Source organism: Urtica dioica, chromosome 7, assembly GCF_054948205.1.
Source record: "Urtica dioica subsp. dioica isolate 48M chromosome 7, U.dioica_male_clone48M_v1_H2, whole genome shotgun sequence".
Lineage (NCBI taxonomy): Eukaryota > Viridiplantae > Streptophyta > Magnoliopsida > Rosales > Urticaceae > Urtica > Urtica dioica.
This window is the reverse complement of record NC_142762.1, coordinates 34,511,995-34,530,267: the sequence shown is the minus strand read 5'-3', so window position 1 is coordinate 34,530,267 and position 18,273 is coordinate 34,511,995. Positions and strand designations below refer to the sequence as shown.

The 18,273-nt window shown below is 38.0% G+C and overlaps 1 protein-coding gene across 1 annotated transcript; it reads left to right on the top strand.

Annotated features, from left to right (window-relative positions):
• The first annotated feature begins 1,054 nt into the window (after positions 1-1,054).
• LOC149391028 (zinc finger FYVE domain protein) lies at positions 1,055-18,252 on the top strand. Its single transcript, XM_089621209.1, has 36 exons — positions 1,055-2,140; positions 2,350-2,494; positions 3,084-3,362; positions 3,697-3,864; positions 3,957-4,172; positions 4,665-4,759; positions 4,917-5,091; positions 5,653-6,077; positions 6,255-6,378; positions 6,663-6,767; positions 6,856-6,927; positions 7,257-7,394; positions 7,752-7,905; positions 8,000-8,367; positions 8,918-9,372; positions 9,480-9,827; positions 10,078-10,302; positions 10,623-10,713; positions 11,190-11,267; positions 11,436-11,726; positions 11,825-12,022; positions 12,135-12,608; positions 13,018-13,170; positions 13,538-13,867; positions 13,949-14,031; positions 14,178-14,282; positions 14,620-14,848; positions 14,944-15,309; positions 15,724-15,825; positions 15,974-16,114; positions 16,288-16,376; positions 16,585-16,667; positions 16,768-16,883; positions 17,114-17,199; positions 17,518-17,617; positions 17,804-18,252. The coding sequence occupies exons 1-36, from the start codon at positions 1,272-1,274 to the stop codon at positions 17,867-17,869; spliced, it is 7,542 nt and encodes a 2,513-aa protein (XP_089477335.1). The 5' UTR covers positions 1,055-1,271; the 3' UTR covers positions 17,870-18,252.
• Positions 18,253-18,273: the final 21 nt, after the last annotated feature.

Sequence of the window (18,273 nt, the reverse complement as noted above, 5' to 3'; positions counted from 1 at the left end):
TTCGTCTCTTGTTGAGTTCAACACGAGGCAACTCTTCATTGATAACATTTTTTTTATTTATCTACTTTGTTTGCACTTAACGCTGTGATTTCTTTCGATATCAAAGTTACACAAAATGTATATTTTCTAAGACTTTTGCACTTCGTATAATACTTAACATCAATATCGTCCTTCAACAAAGCAGGCTCAATCGGCATATTACCCGCTTCATATGAAACTTCTAACTTTAAGTCATACTTTGATCTGTCTATATCGACTCTATTGTACACCTTGTCGACTAACCCCGTGTACGTCGTCTCTTACGAAACTTCAAGCGGAAATGTTCTTGCATTTTTGAACACGTATAAGTGTCAATTTCTCTCCCATGTGCCTTAACCATCAATAAAATTGCAAGAAATATCACATAAATACATTAAATAAAAAAATACCGGATTTTTTCATTTTCATGGGACACTGTCGGATCCTGTCAGATCCTGCCAGATCCCGTCGGATCTTGTCGGAATTTTAGCTTGAATTTCATCGGAAATAGAACTTAAATTTCATCCTAAACTATCGGATTTCATCGGAAATAACGTTAAATTCCGGGTTCTTTGATCTAAATCTACCAATTTTTTTTTTCTACACAAACTATATCAACATAATTGTAAAAGATGAATGAAGGAGCATACTAACCCATTTCGACGGGATTGAACGAATTGGATACTCGAAAATGATGAAAACGAGAGGAAATGAGAGAGAATGAGAGATGAAAAGAAGTAAAAAATGAAGTTAAGTGAAAAATGGTTATATTATATTGAAATGGTATTTTTGTTCGAAATTGGTACAAAAGTCTAATTTTAGATATTTCTGAACTAATAAGTCTAATCGAGATATTTTCATAACTTTTGAGTCTACAAAATGAAATTTCTCTGTCCATGTTCAGTTTTTCACACAAAAATACGACAATTTTGCCAAAAGTACGTATAAAACGATGCATTTATTGGCGTCGTTTATGGTTCTGTAGCTTCTCCGAGATGTCACACAATTCAGTCAATTGCCCCGATCCACTCTCCCCGATAGACTAACAGAAACTGTCACATTTTACATACAGAATTCACTCCCGCTCTTCATTTCCTCACGCAATCAAAATCTTCTTTCCCTCACTCGTACCTTAACCTTACGAAGTACAAACGCCGTTTCAGCTCTCTATTCTCTCGACAACCAAATAGCAGAATCTTCAACCGGGTTTCCATGTCCCTGCGATCGCGAGCGAATCAATAGAGCGCCGCCGAATGGACAAGGAAACCGAAATTCTCTCGCGCCTCGCCGCGAACCACCTCTTCCTCGGCCAATTCGAGCCTCTCCGGGCGACGATCCTCGCGCTCCGGGACCGGAGCCCAGACCTCGCCCTCGCCGTGCTCCAGACCATCGTCGCGCGCTCCGGACGATTCGACGACGTTCTCTGGACTCCGTCGTGTCCATCGCCGTCGCTCCTGACGTACCTGACGGCTCTCGAGCTCTCGCGGTACGACGGCGCTTCGTCTGCGTGGCGGTTCGACTCCGAGGCACTCCGGCTCCGAGCCGAGTTTCTGTTGCTGATCCAGCACCTGATCGACCGGGTCTCCGAGGCCTCGAAGAAGAGCTTGGACCTCGATGATGGAGATACGGGCGGTTTGGGCGAGAGAACTGGAGAGAGCGGTGAGGCTGGCGATTCAGTCAGAGTTTTGAACAGGATTTTGGAGTTGGCAGTGGAAAGATTGAAGGCGGACGAGGTTGAGAGCAGTGATGATGGAGATGAACGGAATCGTAGTCTAAATCAGGCGGTTGTGATCGAGGAGACTGAATTGTCGTGCCTAAGGAAGGTGATTTGGGATTGCCCTGATGTTTTTGATGCTCTGTGCTTAAATATAGAGAGGCAATTGAGCAGCTGCGAGGGTTATGATTCTTCGGCTTTAGCTATAACGACGGCGGAGAAGATTGAGAGTCCTGCGGAGGAAGGAGAAGAAGGGGACGCGAAGGTTCTTTGTTCAATACAGAGGAGTGTTCAGTTAGCTCATTTGGATGCTATCAGAGAGTGTGTGAGGGAGAGCAATGTGGACGGAGCTATTTTGCACATTCGGTTTCTTCATCTTTATTATGGAGTGGACGAGTCAGAGTACCGGTATGCACAAATTGATTGAACACAAAAGTACTGTTTTCACGAATGTAGATGTATTTTTTGTTTAAAAGAAAGAAATTTATAATCTTGTTTGAACTGGGGTTTGTTGCATCAGCTTTGAACCCACACTTAAGAATAAGATATGCCGTGAATATTCAAATATGCCTTTTTTTAATAATAATTGTTCTAGGTAATAACTTTTAAATTTACAGTATTGCATTACAGGATCTTCTGAAGGTGGTGTCTCTAGGAGGTGAGGGATATGGAGATTCCTGGCATTACAAGAGAGAAAAGTTGCTGATGATTTTTGGAGCAGCTCTTGCCTCGAACTGCAGACATCTCATTCAAATACTACGGGTAATGGTTATTTTTATTTGTACCTAAAAGGCCGAGATTGTTGCTTCGTGGAAGGAATTGCGAAACACTTACCGGGAGAGAGAATAAATCTGGGCTTCTATTTTAATGTATTGTGGGATGGTCTTTAGCTTTTGTTTTTGTTTTTGTTTTTTTTTTTTCTCTCTTTCTCATTTTTCCTTCTTTTGGTCCTCCTAATCCACTCTCTCTTTTTGTTTCAATTAGTAAACCTTTTTTTTCTCTACAAAAACACAAGATAAAAAAAACGCACAACAGTTTATGCCATTTATTATTGCAGATGAAAAAAATCAGATTATAGTTCGTCTTTTTATATTTCTTGCCTAAATGTTTTATTGGAAAAAGGTGATGACTAGGTTGAACTTGATAACCTAGTTAGTTTTTTTTGGGTGTGTATTTTTCAGTTATCAATTGGCTTTTTCCTTTCAAGTACATGTTTGTAAGTTTGTGTAGAAAACTAGAACTTTAAATTGCATGATATGGTGTCCTATTCTAATCAAACGCGTCAAATTGTTTTCATCAATGGTGTATGATAGTGTATAAGGCTTATCTGAAGGCTACAAGAATCCTGTAGGTTCTCGAGGATGACTTGCTTTTGGAAAAGATTAAGTCATACAGGTCAACCGATGACTGCCAGATTCCGCTCCCGCTTGAATGCTTCCAAAAATATGTTGCAGAACTGAAGCGTGATTCAAATTTCGGTGATAAAACCCCACTTCTAAGCGCTGCAGCCAGATTTTGCATGAGAGATATGTATCATTATGCTCGTGTTTCTGGGAAGCACGTTCTTGAATGTGTTATGGATACTGCTTTGTCAGCCGTGAAGAGGGATCAACTTCAAGTAGCTAGCAATGTATGTGTCCTGTCTTATCTTTAACTCAATATGTGAGTATGATAGTGATACTTTCTGTATCTTGTGAGTCAATTACCTTATTGCTGCCTTTTTTTTTTTTTTTTTTTGAAACAAGAACACTTATATTGAAGAGGCATAAGCCATAATTACACTTATTGCTGCCCTGTTTAAGTTAATATTTACTGTTTTAACAGATTTTGATCTCCTATGTTGCAGATTCTTTCTGAAACAAGAACACTTATATTGAAGAGGCATAAGCCATAATTACACTTATTGCTGCCCTGTTTAAGTTAATATTTACTGTTTTAACAGATTTTGATCGCCTATGTTGCAGATTCTTTCTGTGTTTCCCCGTCTTCAGCCTCTGGTAGCCGCTATGGGTTGGGATTTATTATCTGGAAAGACAGCAGCAAGGAGGAAATTAATGCACCTTCTTTGGACTAGCAAGTCCCAAGTACTTAGACTGGAAGAGTCTTCCTTTTACAGTAACGAATCCGATGAGGTACTTTCATTTTCACTGAATGGGAAGTCATCTGATATTTATGCCGTCTGTATAAAAGAAAACTAAACTACATCTCTTATTGACTTTGACAGATATCTTGTGTGGAGCATCTCTGTGATTCTTTGTGTTATCAACTTGATCTTGCCTCTTTTGTGGCCTGTGTCAATTCTGGTCAATCTTGGGATTCAAAATTTTCATTAATGTTATCCGGCAAAGAACCCGTGTCTTTTGGAAGTGACGATGCTCAACTAGACCCATTTGTTGAAAATTTTGTGCTGGAAAGACTTTCAGTTCAAAGTCCTCTCCGGGTAAGGCTGTAGGTTTTGAGGTAGCTTTTAGACAGAGAAAGGATATGTATCATAACCAACGAGAATTTCTACCTTTTTATGTCTTTGTTTCTGAGTATTTTGATAATGGTTCAATGGTAGGGAAGAGAATGAGTGAAGTCTGAATTACAAAGATCATATGTTCAATTTTTACAGACTTAAAATAACCCATGTTGTCTACTTAAAAAAAGTGTCAAACAAGATGAGAAGTTTGAGAATGGTTCAATGGTAGGGAAGAGAATGACTGAAGTCTGAATTACAAAGATCATATGTTCTTTCTTTTACGTACTTAAAATAACCCATGTTGTCTACTTAAAAAAAAGTGTCAAACAAGTGAAAAATGATAATGCACAGAAAGTCGTGTAATTTACAAAGAAATGAAGATTTGTTGTGACTAATGAGTGGAACCATGTTTGTGACTGGTGTGTTGATAATCATCATCGTGTGTGAACCGTTTCCTATTTTTTTTAATAGGTACTGTTTGATGTTGTGCCGGGCATAGAATTTCAGGATGCTATAAAATTGATCAGCATGCAGCCGATTGCTTCTGGCCGTGCAGCCTGGAAAAGGTGTGTATGCTAATGGCATAGTTAGCAAAGACATGATTTGATGACTGGACCGTTGAGAACGCTGTTTATATATTACTGTTGAACATTGCTTTTATTTTTGGTTGGACTCACTTTACATAATAATGTATGCTCCTCTCTTTTGTTGTTTTCTTTATAGCAAGCAGGATATTGAACTTATGCACATGCGTTATGCGCTTGAGTCGATAGTTCTTGCGCTAAAAGCGATGGAAAGAAGCATGACCTGTGAAACAGAAAGCCATCATCAGGAGGCCTTTTGTTTTTTGAGGGATCTACAGAGCCACTTGGACGCTATCACTAATATTCCCCGCAAGGTTGATTTGTAATTAAGAACCCTAGATTCTGTTTTGGCATATTAAAAGTTTGGCTCTGTCCATACGAAGTTAGATACAGTAAGCAAGCATGCATTGCATAAATGATGTGTTATATGCCATAGAAGTAGGATATTTCTCTGCAAGCTTGCCTCAGGTGCAAACTGTAAAAGCGTGGTAACAGAAATATTAATCATGCTATAGTCCTATATATATATATATATATATATATATATATATATATATATATATTTACACGGAATTAGAGTAAATGGATTTTTTTTAGCTCCTTGTATCATGTTTATGTATTAACTTAGGCTGTCTACACTGAACTAATTTTATTGATTCTATTTGTTTTACTAAATTCCAAGTGTGTACATGCATGCTATCAAATTCAGTCTGAGGACTTCCATACGGATTCATGAGGTCAATCTATGTTAGTAGTTACGAATAATAAACTAGTTTATTTTACAATATCGTGAACACTTTTTGACTCTGTTCTTTTTCTTTTTTCTGCTCTTGGGTTTCGATTTTGCATATAACTTAACCATTTCATTGATTCAGATAATGATGGTGAATGTTATAATCTCACTTTTACACATGGACGACCTCTCTCTTAATTTGGCACATTGTGGGTCATCTCGGAGCTATCCTGAATCAAGCCATAATTTTCCATGGGAAGATACGGATCTCACATCATCAGAAGGGGGAAACAAATTGGTCATAACCTTCACAGGAATGTTACTAGAGATATTGAACCGAAATGTACCTTCATCTGTTACTGAGCTACAGCATGGTCAGAATGATGGCTTAACTACGAGCGGGAGACAGGCATTAGAGTGGAGAGTGTCAATTGCTAACCGTTTCATTGAAGAGTGGGAATGGAGGCTGTCAATTTTGCAGGGGCTTCTTCCATTAACTGAACGTCAGTGGAGATGGAAAGAGGCATTGGCAGTGCTACGCGCTGCACCATCTACGTTACTTAACCTGTAAGTTGTATTTTACTGTATTTGAAATCTTGAATGATCATCAATTAGCTCTTGCACCTAACTGTTATTAGCTGTTATAAGCCATATTGCCTTTTGAGATATTACTATAGCTGTTATATTTCGTGATGTTTCATATACCGATATCATGCCTTCTAATGAACTTTGTTGTATATGTAGTTGCATGCAAAGAGCAAAGTATGACATTGGAGAAGAGGCTGTCAATAGATTTTCATTATCTGCAGAGGACAAAGCTACACTGGAATTAGCTGAGTGGGTGGACAATTCTGTAAAAACAGCATCTGTATGATTCAGACCCAACGAACTATAAGCAATGATTTACGATATGATTGTCTAAACCTTGCTCATATTACTGCAAATGCATATTGAGGATGGTCTAGCTCGTAATTGGTATCATATAGTACTATTGTTAAACTGCTAATATCTTACACCATTAGTCTGAAATCAAAGTGGAAAATTTATATTAGATTAGCTCTCATGTTTTCCTTATAATGAAACTTGTTTCCACACACCTTTATCACTTTAAATTTGAAGTCATCTTCCTGAATGACATAGAAATTTCTTCAGCTTTCCGAGGTTGAAGATGTGATGTCACGAGCCGCTGATGAGACTTCTACAGTGCAAGATCTTGATTTTTCCTCTTTACGCACTCAGTTGGGTCCTTTAGCTGCGGTAAGTTCATGGATTCTTTTTTCCATCACAACCAATTTTGCTTTATGGTTCGTTATAGTATAATATTTTGCTGTTTTTTTGTGTGTAGATTCTTCTTTGCATTGATATTGCTGCTACATCTGCGCGGTCACCAAAGATATCTCAGCAGCTTTTGGATCAGGCAATTACACTTATCTTCTCTTTCTTAGAGTTTCATTTATTTAGCACATTAATGGTTGGTATAGCATTACTGCAATGGAATCCCATAAGTGTTTCAGAGATATAACTGTTTGCATATTGATGAAAAAATGTAGGAAGAAATTTTTTTTTTTTGAATTAATAATTATTGTTTCTCAATATACGTTTAACTAAGTGGTTAATATCATTTCTGAATTTCACTTTTTAGCTGCATCAGCTTCGGTTCTGTATGTTCACTATCTTCCTTACCCAAATACCTTGTGCCATTTTCATTTGAAATATCTTCTGATTTCTAGCATATGTCCAGAGCAGGCTCAAGTTATGTTAGCTGAGATCTATCCTGGTGTTTCTCCGAAGAGAGGTCCTACTTACTGGGATCAGATCCTGGAAGTAGGTGTTATTTCTGTTTCACGGAGGGTCTTAAAGCGTTTGAATGAGTTGTTGGATAAGGTAATATGGCTAGCTACTTTATAATATTATTTTTGTTCAGGTAATGAAAATCCGGGCTGACTTTAATTCGATTACATTAGATAAATAAGGATTAATGCAGACTAAACTTTGTTGCTGCACTTATGTTTATTTTTGGATTAAATTCAATGCCACTGATAATTGTAAAATGCTGTTTCATCTTCTGAAGTTTCACTTGGGGTCAATTATTGTTTATGGTTGGTAAATTGTATGCGTATTAATAATTTATTACTATAATTATTATTCTAAAAAAACAGATATTAGAGAAAAGAAAAAAAAGACAGTTTTATTAATGTATTGATTTGACTATTTATCATGCACCCTGATCTACGTTTCTAGGATAATCCTGCTGCCCTTCAGGCCATTTTATCTGGGGAACTTGGCATTTCTTCCCCACAAGAATCCCATCGACAAGGACAAAGGGAACGTGCTCTTGCAATGCTACACCAGATGATCGAAGATGCTCACAAGGAAAAACGACAGTTTCTGAGTGGTTAGTTTTTCTATCTATTTGTTTCTAGGTAATTTAGGTTATTCGAATACTAAAAACGTTCATCATTATTAATTATTTTACCATGAATTTGAAGGTAAACTTCATAATCTCGCTAGAGCTATAGCTGATGAAGAAATAGAACCAAACTACCTTAAAGGCGAAGGCTCGTCGGCTGATCAGAAAGCAATTTCTGATTTTGACAAGAATGGGGTTTTTGGGATTGGGCTAAGAGTTATGAAGCAGAAAGCTCCTTCTTCAGCTGCAGGAGTGGTTAATGAGCAGCACGTGGATTTTGATGTTAAGGATACCGGAAATAGATATTTTGGTCCGATAAGTAACAAACCCACAACCTATCTTTCTCAATTCATTCTACATGTCGCTGCTATTGGAGACATAGTTGATGGGACCGATACGACCCATGACTTCAACTTTTTCTCCCTCGTGTATGAGTGGCCTAAAGATGTAAGACTATATTTTCTCCATTAAACTATCTGTTTTGCAACAGCGATATTGCCTGCTATGCTAGGCGTCCAGTTTAGGCTTTTGAATAATGCGGATGTTTCTGGAAACATTTTCTTCTCTTGCGTACAGTTGACCTATCCAACAAACATAAATAATTCACTAAAGCATATCACAAGAATAAAACAGAGTGAAATCTCCATTTAGCGTAGTGCATGTGCTTTAAATTTGCTTATCATATTCTGTGGGCTCTAACAATTTTGTTCTGTTAATGAGCTTAATTGCATTGTTTTGGTGCTGAATGAACATATTGCAACAATATGGATCATACATTAGTAAAGTTATCCTCTTGCATTAGTAAAATGTCTCATCGAACGCATGCATGAAGATCCATTATGTTTGAAATCTGACATTTGGTGGTACCGCGCCTAGTAGGGTTATTTTGAGTCCTACTAGTTTCCGTAAATTCTGATATTTGGTATAGAATTTGATGCTTGCAAGTCTTTTTTTAGTTGATCAAACATAACATTTAGTATTGCTGTAATTTTTGCAGCTTTTAACTCGTCTTGTCTTTGACCGAGGCAGTACAGATGCTGCTAGCAAGGTTGCGGATATTATGTGTGCTGATTTTGTTCATGAGGTCATATCAGCATGCGTACCTTCAGTTTACCCTCCACGTTCTGGTGATGGTTGGGCTTGCATTCCAATTATATCCCCAAGCCCGAAAAGTGGTTCAGAAAATAAAGTACTTTCCCCTTCTACAAAAGGTGTGAAGCCCAACCACACTCCAGTAATGCCTGGAATCCCTCTATACCCACTAGAGTTGGATGTTGTAAAGCACTTGATTAAAATATCACCAGTCAGGGCCGTTTTAGCATGTGTTTTTGGAAGTAGCATTTTATACAGTGGTAATACGTCTTCTATATCAAGCTCTTTGCACAGTGAAACGCAATTGGCGCCCGATACAAAGCGTTTGTTTTTTGAGTTTGCTGTCGACCAGTCAGAGAGGTTATTTAAGACCCCTTGCTACTTTTTCTGCTTTTCTTTTCTGTCTTTGAGTTTGTGTAAAAGTTTTCACCGCCCGAGCACAGTTTTAATTTATTTGGCTGGCGCAGGTTCCCAACTCTGAACCGATGGATACAAATGCAAACAAATCTCCATCGAGTTTCAGAGTTTGCGGTAAGAGCCAATCAAACTGCTGATGGTGGTAAAGTTGAAGCTAAAGCACGGTCTGCGATCAAGAGAGCTCGTGAGTACGATAGTGATACCGAGTCTGAAATTGATGAGAATGTTGGTGGGAGCAATGTTTCTACGAGTATACCAGCAGTTAACAGTCAAGTTGATGCTGCTCCTGATATGGCTTGGCATGATTCCGCAAATCTGGATTCTGTTGAACCTGATAATATAGATTATCTTTCTTTCAACTGGGAGAATGAAGAGCCCTATGAGAAGGCACTTGAGCGGTATGACTCTTTATTTAAACTCTTTCTTTTTCATAAGGATGGTAACTTTGTTTGGATTTGTCATTTCCTGGATAAAAAATGACGCCAAAAACTTTTCGTTGATAAAGTTACCTATTACGGAGAGCGTACTCAGTGTCCTACTAATTATTTTTTAAGTTCATGTATAATAATCAAGTATGAGAGTTGATATTAATAGTTGTCATGATGGAAACTGACTTTTCACATCTGCTTAATGATTCTTACCTATCAGATTGACCGATGAAGGAAAACTAACGGATGCTCTTGTACTTTCTGACCGCTTTCTACGCAACGGAGCCTCGGATCGGTTGTTGCAGTTACTCATTGAACATGGAGAAGAGAACCAATCAATTTCTGGACAATCTCAAACCCATGGAGTCCCTAACAGCTGGAGCAATAGCTGGCAGTACTGCCTGCGATTGAAGGACAAGCAGCTAGCTGCTAGACTTGCCCTCAAGTTAGTAACCGTTTTTGTTTGAATTATTGTGGTTAACATATTGTGTCGATGATGTGAGATGTTCGTTTTTATATACTGTCATATTTGTTTTTGGTTGAAATCAAAATTTTCTCTAATACCAGATTTCCAATATTGCTGACATTTCAGTAAAATATTTCCTCTTGTCATCTAGGTTCCATCTCCATCTTTTAATATGTACAGTTGATGACGTTTCTAGTTTTTTCTTAGTGTTAATATGTGCAAGTTTAATTTGGGTAATTAACTTCTTTTGGTTTTTGAGCTTCTGTATAATGATAGCTATATTTTTTTGTGCTACCCAGGTACATACATAGGTGGGAACTTAATGCTGCATTAGATGTTCTTACGATGTGCAGCTGCCACCTATCACAGAGCGATCCTATTAGAGACGAGGTTTTTTTTTCATCTCTATGATGCTCAGTTATTAGTTTTCAATTTATACTTGGTTCTTTAGAGGAAGAAGGAAGCATATGAGCTTATACACAACTTGATATGTTTTGGCCTGCACTAAAATCATTCAAACATAGAGATAATATAGTGCAAAGTTGTATTGATGCTATGATGATTTGTTTCTTCGTGAATTCGTACCATTTTACAAAGAATAAGAGATAAGCTATTTCAGCTAGTTCTGTTAATAATTCTTGTAGCATAACTGATCTCATTTGAGATTGGCGTAGCGCCCTGTAGCTTGTATCGTGCTACAACCTTGCCGAAGCTTCTTTTTTTATTTATTTATTTATTTTAGTTTTCTCTAAAAAAATATATTTCAGCTAACTTTTTAAAGTAAAGAAATTCAAACCAACTTACCAGATGCGTCATCAGTAACATTGAGTATTTTGCCGATGTCTTGTTTTTTTTTTAATGGCTAGGTGTTGCACATGAGACGAGCTTTGCAGAGGTACAACCACATACTAAGTGCTGATAATACCTACCACACCTGGCAAGAGGTTATCACCATTCTTTTAATGTTTGTTTTTATGAATTTCGTTTGTCTCTCTCTTACATAGTGAGGTGGAAAAAAAGGACTGATATAGCCCAACTATGCTTTTGCTTCTCTAGAATATACATTATATGCTCTTCTCGCCTTTCAAAATGTGGTTTGATTTTGATATCAGGTGGAAGCTGAGTGTAAAGAAGATCCTGAGGGTTTGGCTCTTAGATTAGCTGAGAAGGGAGCCGTTTCAGCTGCATTAGACGTGGCTGAAAGTGCAGGATTATCGATTGAATTGCGCAGAGAACTGCAGGGTCGACAACTTGTTAAACTTCTCACTGCAGATCCTCTCAGTGGTGGAGGTCCTGCTGAAGCTTCACGCTTTCTTTCGTCATTGCGCGACTCCGATGATGCTCTGCCGGTTGCTATGGGGGCAATGCAGCTGTTACCTAATTTGCGGTCGAAGCAGCTTCTTGTAATTAACTTTGTTATCTATGACTTGTTTTTTAAAATATGTGTTTGTGATTGTTTCAGATCTTTACCATACATTAACTCGCTGCTCTGATTTTGAAGGTTCACTTCTTCCTGAAGCGAAGAGCAGGAAATCTTTCTGATGTTGAGGTTTCCCGGCTAAATTCGTGGGCCTTAGGTCTTCGTGTTCTAGCTGCCTTGCCATTGCCATGGCAGCAAAAATGTTCCTCTTTGCATGAATACCCTAAGTTGATATTGGAGGTTTTGCTGATGAGGAAGCAACTTCAATCGGCTTCCTTGGTTAGAAGCTCTTCATATGCTTCCACTTTACTTTGTGTGTTTTCCTTATGTCGGTTTTAGTGCTCTTATATTTTGTATAAATATGTTTTTTACTTGCATTGTAATGTTGCAGATTCTCAAAGAATTTCCCTCATTGAGAGACAATGATCTAATTGTGTCATACGCGGCTAAAGCAATTGCCGTCAGTATTAGCTCTCCCCAAAGAGAACATCGAATAACAGTTTCGGGAAGACAAAAACAGAAAGCGAAAGTAGGAACAACTGTGAGATCTTCCTTGTCAAGCAGTCTAAGCAACTTGCAAAAGGAGGCTCGCAGAGCATTCTCATGGGGCCCACGAAATGCTGGAGAGAAGCCAGCACAAAAAGACGTAGATCGGAAAAGAAAGAATTCTGGATTGGTTCCATCCGAGAGAGTTCCTTGGGAAGCAATGGCTGGTATTCAAGAGGATCCTTCTGTTGATGGGCATGAACGGTTTTCTTCGATGTTTATTGCTGAAGAGTGGATGCTGACCGGTGATGCAAGCAAAGATGATGCAGTTCGCTCTTCACATCGATACGAAAGTGCTCCTGACATTACTCTTTTTAAGGTACTAGGCTAGTATATTGACCTCATGCCTTCTGTTACGAGGTTATGAGAAATTAAAACCATTACAAGGAAGCCTTTAAAAAAAATAGGACAAGAGAGGTTAGCTCAGTGGTAAACATAGTCATGAAAAAGTCTCTTTACAAAGACAAAGAAAACATCCATCCTAATAGAAAATTCGGTTAAATATGGAGTCTCCTAGACAGTTTTGCTGGCTGCTTGTCCTCACGAAGTTCCATATTCTATTTATTTATTTAATTCAATAACATTATCTGTTTATATTGGTCACTTATGAAGTTCAGTCATGTTAAAACAATGTTGTTAGATTGGGATTTGGAATTTCTAATTCCGTTGATTCTTGCGTAGAATATTCAATATACTCTTCCTTACTAAAGTTTGTTATCTGTTTCTAGGCCTTGCTTTCCCTGTGTTCTGATGAGAGCGTGTCTGCCAAGGGAGCAATAGAATTGTGTGTCAAACAGATGAAAACTGTGTTACAGTTGCCTGAGAATGCCTCAATAGAAGTGATTGGCCGTGCTTGTCATGCGACCCAGACATTTGTACAGGTATGGGTTACCAGCCCTTCAGGTAGATGTAAATCTCTGATGATTTCGTGTAATCATGTCACATCTTCTAAAACGAGGAGTATATGTATTTTATGTATCGTAAGGACATGGTTTTGCATCCGTTCAAGAAAGAAGAACAGGAAAATTACCCTCATGAAAGAAAAGAAAAGAAACAGAACACATAGTACAATATGAATCCTCGTGCCATTGAAAAGGATCAGGATAAATGAAATGTTAACGACTAATGGAGAAGCTAAAATATCTACTCAATCCATATGAGAGGCTTCTAATGTATACTAATTGATAATTTGGGGTTCGTATTTATTCGTGTAAATCGGCTTGAAATGCTACATCTGATATATTTCAGGGTCTTCTTTATGCTAAATCCTTGCTGAGAAAGAATGTTGGAGGTAGTGACTTGTTAAACCATCCAGAAAGAAGTAAGGATATTGATGATGTGTCTTCAGATGCTGGAAGTTCTAGTGTGGGTAGTCAGTCCACAGATGAGCTATCAGAAAATTTGTCACATGCGGACTTGTGGCTAGGACGGGCTGAGCTACTTCAGAGTCTTTTAGGAACAGGAATTGCTGTTTCTCTGGATAACATTGCCGATAAAGAGTCATCCATCCATCTCCGTGACAGGTTGATAGTGGAAGAACAATACAGTATGGCTGTGTACACTTGCAAAAAGTGCAAGGTGAGTACTATTATACTTGCTCTGACGTTGTAATTCCCGCGACTGAATTATTCAATGCTCAGCCTTAAATTGTGTTACCAGATTGATGTATTCCCTGTATGGAACGCATGGGGTCATGCGCTGATACAGATGGAGCACTATACTCAGGCCCGCGTAAAGTTCAAGTACGCTTATATATTTCATTTGCTTTGACATTTATAAAACAGATGTTCACAAGTTTTTCATGCTGCTTCTACCTTCCGCTTCTAAACTATTTTTCTTCTGGAGATGATGTATAGATGTTTCATTGTTTCAAATTGAATGGTTACAGGCAAGCTCTTCAATTGTATAAGGGAGACAGTGGACCTGTCATTCTTGACATCATTAACACAATAGAAGGTGGTCCACCGGTAGATGTTTCAGCTGTTCGTTCTATGTAAGAATATCCGCATCTTTCAGAATTTCCACTTATAAGCATGGGTCTATGATTTTATATAATTTGTGAATACCAAGTCAATAATAACAACAATAAATACCCACATTTAGTTCTACAGTCCTTATAGATTTTATCATTTTAGTATTGTAGCATATGCAATGCATTTTTGCCTTTTAGTGCGTCTGTGAAAAAAGAAGTCTTAGTTAATTAGGATATTGAGTATACCCTGGGTAAGGGATATTAAATTGATGCTGGAGAGTACAATAGTGTGAAGAGTGTCAAGAATGTAGGTTGGTCCTTTCCTGAAATCTGAAACATGCAACCTATTCTTCCTCAGGTATGAGCATTTAGCTAAAAGTGCTCCGACAATCTTGGATGATTCACTTTCTGCTGATTCATATCTGAATGTTCTGTACATGCCGTCCACTTTTCCTCGTTCCGAGAGATCAAGGTGGTCTCAAGAATCTGCCAATAAAAACTCTGCATACAGTTCAGAGTTTGAAGATGGACCTCGCAGCAACCTGGACAGCATTAGATACACGGAGTGTGTAAACTATTTGCAAGAAGTAAGCGATAGAGGTCATTTTTTTTTTTTATAATCTAGATGTTGAGTCAAAATTAGGTTATTAATACAGATATTGGGACTCTGCATTCTTTGCAGTACGCACGTCAACATTTGCTAGGTTTTATGTTCAAGCACGGCCAATATGATGATGCTTGCCTGTTGTTCTTTCCCAAAGACACCATTCCACCAACCGCTCAGGCATCTGCATCTGGGGTGGCCACAACGTCTTCCTCTCCTCAACGACTGGATCTTTTGGCAACCGATTACGGGACTCTTGATGATTTGTGTGACTTGTGTGTTGGTTATGATGCAATGCCTGTTTTGGAGGAAATGATATCGGAGCGGATGTCATCTATGGACCCACAAAACGAAGCAGTGAACCAGTATACAGCTGCGGCGCTCGGCCGTATTTGTACCTATTGTGAAACTCACAGGCATTTTAATTTTCTGTACAAATTTCAGGTACATTTTTCACTTTTAGTGGTTTTACGGTACATGCTAAATGCGAGGTTGCTTTTTTCTTTACATTGTTGAGTTAGCAACGCCCAGTTTCCCTAATCTTGTTCATCCTGCAAGTAGTCTCGTATGTTTCCATGTATGATAAAGCTTTTCTGGTTTTGTTTTAAACAAGCACTGAATTACTCAAGCTTACTGTTAAGACTTTGGTAATCAGAAATGCGGATTTCAATATATCAGGAGTTCCGGGTAATTCGAGAGACCCATGGCCCTCCTGATACCATACCGATGTCATTCTCTAATTATTCTCCCATATCTAAAGAAAATTCCAACTTCTAATTATATAATAAACCCGCAACTATAGAATGTTATTAAATTTCCCTTATATCTAATATCCTAACAATTACACAACTGGCTCAGGTAATCAAGAAAGACCATGTTGCTTCGGGACTTTGTTGCATCCAGTTGTTCATGAATTGCTCTTCACAAGATGAAGCTATTAAACATTTGGAAAATGCCAAGGTATGCCCTTTTTCGGACATGAATCTCGACTGTAATGAAGCCTTTGTTTTGTGAGAATATGTTATATTAGGTTAAACTTCTAGGCTATTATAGAATAGGTGTTTGCTTAAAAAAAATTATTTACAGCTGGTTGCTATCTTTTGTGTAGACACATTTTGACGATGGGTTGTCAGCTCGCTATAAAGGAGATTCTACTAAGGTGGTTACAAAGAATGTAAGAGGAAAAAATGCAAAGGAGAAGTTAACTGAAGAAGGGCTTGTAAAGTTTTCTGCCCGGATCTCAATACAGGTAATGAAATTTTTTGTTGAAATTCTGATCCAGGAAGTAGTTTGGTATATCTTTGGTACATCCAGGAAGATCCATGTTTATTTACATTAAACCGATTTTTCATATTCTTTTAGCACAAAGTATAACACTTACATTATACCGACTTTGAACATTGTTCTCATGCCTTAATATAGGTGGAAGTAGTGCGGTCCTATAACGATTCTGATGGACCACAGTGGAAGTACTCACTATTTGGAAACCCGAATGACCCAGAAACATTCAGGTTTTTATTCTTCTAAAAATATATCCTGTCTGTATCAGTGATAAGTGTCCCCTTCGATTCATAATCTAACGAAAAATAAAAGCAGTAAGCTTAGAGTTCTAACATAAATTGGTTTCCAACTCTCGAGGGTAGTAGCTTGAATATCCTTGGTCCTACCAATTACTTCAGTATGTGACAAGTTGCATATACAATCTTTGTTCTGTTGCAGGAGAAGGTGCAAAATTGCGGAAATGCTAGTGGAAAAGAACTTTGACTTGGCTTTCCAAGTGATTTATGAATTTATCCTTCCTGGTAGCTAAAATATTTTAACCTTAAGAACAATTTATTCTGATGCACTAATTTGTCTTTTGATGTTTCTATTCTAATGCCGGACTGTCATTATCTACATCAGCTGTTGATATATATGCTGGCGTGGCTGCTTCGCTTGCCGAGCGAAAAAGGGGTGGCCAATTGACGGAGTTCTTTAGGAACATAAAAGGAACCATTGAAGACGACGACTGGGATCAGGTATCATAACTATCTACTTAAAGAACGTGAATTTCAATAATACCAGAAAAAAACTGTTTATGTTATTTGTGGATGTTGCTTTTACCTCAGATCTCAATTTTCCTAAATACAAGGATAAAAAAGCCAGTATAAAACAGTCAACGAGGCTGATTAGTATTTGCACATGGTTGATTGTGTTCACAGCTTGTCCTAATTCTTCAAACTTACTTTTTGTCTTTGGGATTGTGTAGGTTTTGGGAGCTGCAATAAACGTATATGCTAACAAGCACAAAGAACGCCCTGATCGTCTCATCGACATGTTGACTAGTAGCCACAGGTACGCTCTCATACCATGCTATTGAACTGAATCCTCAACATGTTCTATGGAAATATATGAACGTTATATTCTCAGCTTTCACATAGATGTGTACCTAAAAAAGACCCGTTTATGCACCATCATGTAACCCAATTGTATTTAATTCCAAAGCTCATAGAAAAAGATGGCCGAACCTCTTTCAAACACTCAATCTGCATCGTTTAGGAGTTAATTTTCCAAGTTTCAGAAGCACTAGCAAGCCTAAATAGTCTCACACATGCGATGATGTTGATCTATATTTCAAACCCAGTCTCTTTCTCGAACGTTTTTTTCTTGCAGGAAAGTTCTGGCTTGTGTAGTCTGTGGGCGCCTAAAAAGCGCGTTCCAAATCGCCTCTCGCAGCGGAAGCGTTGCCGATGTTCAATACGTTGCTCATCAGGTATTCATTCTGTAAAATTATGTTTTTCATGCTCTCATTACAGAGGCCGTGAATGGTTCTGTTCACTTTATGTCTCCTTTTCTAGTTCCAAACAGAGTACAACAATCTCAAATTTCGTAAATTTAAAATGCCTGGATATAAACTGTGTGTGATTCTTGACTTCTCGGAACTTTTACTCTCTTGCAGGCATTGCACGCGAACGCGCTCACCGTGCTTGATATGTGTAAACAATGGCTCGCCCAATATATGTGAGTTCGTATAGTTTTTCAACTTCTTTCCCATTCCAAGTCTGAAAGCCATCCATCTTCATGAAGTGATGTGCCTTGGAACACAAGTATGCAATTGTATTTTTGGGTATGCATATAAGATATTGGGTCTGGAGGGAAAGTTATATAAAATTTTCGAGCAAAAAAAAGGATATATAAAATTGTTTGCGGCGTTAGATAGTGAAAAAAAAAGGAAGAGTAAAGGTCGGTGATTTCTTAAAAGACGTGTCCAACTTGTCACTTGTGTAGACAAAACCGTGTTTGCTTTGCAAATATTCATGTATCTGCCGTAATAAATTACCTTTGTAAATTATGTGGATAATTTTTTTATTCCCGTAAATGATATGCCAAAAATGTAGTATTTATCTTCCTTTATATTTTTAGAACGAA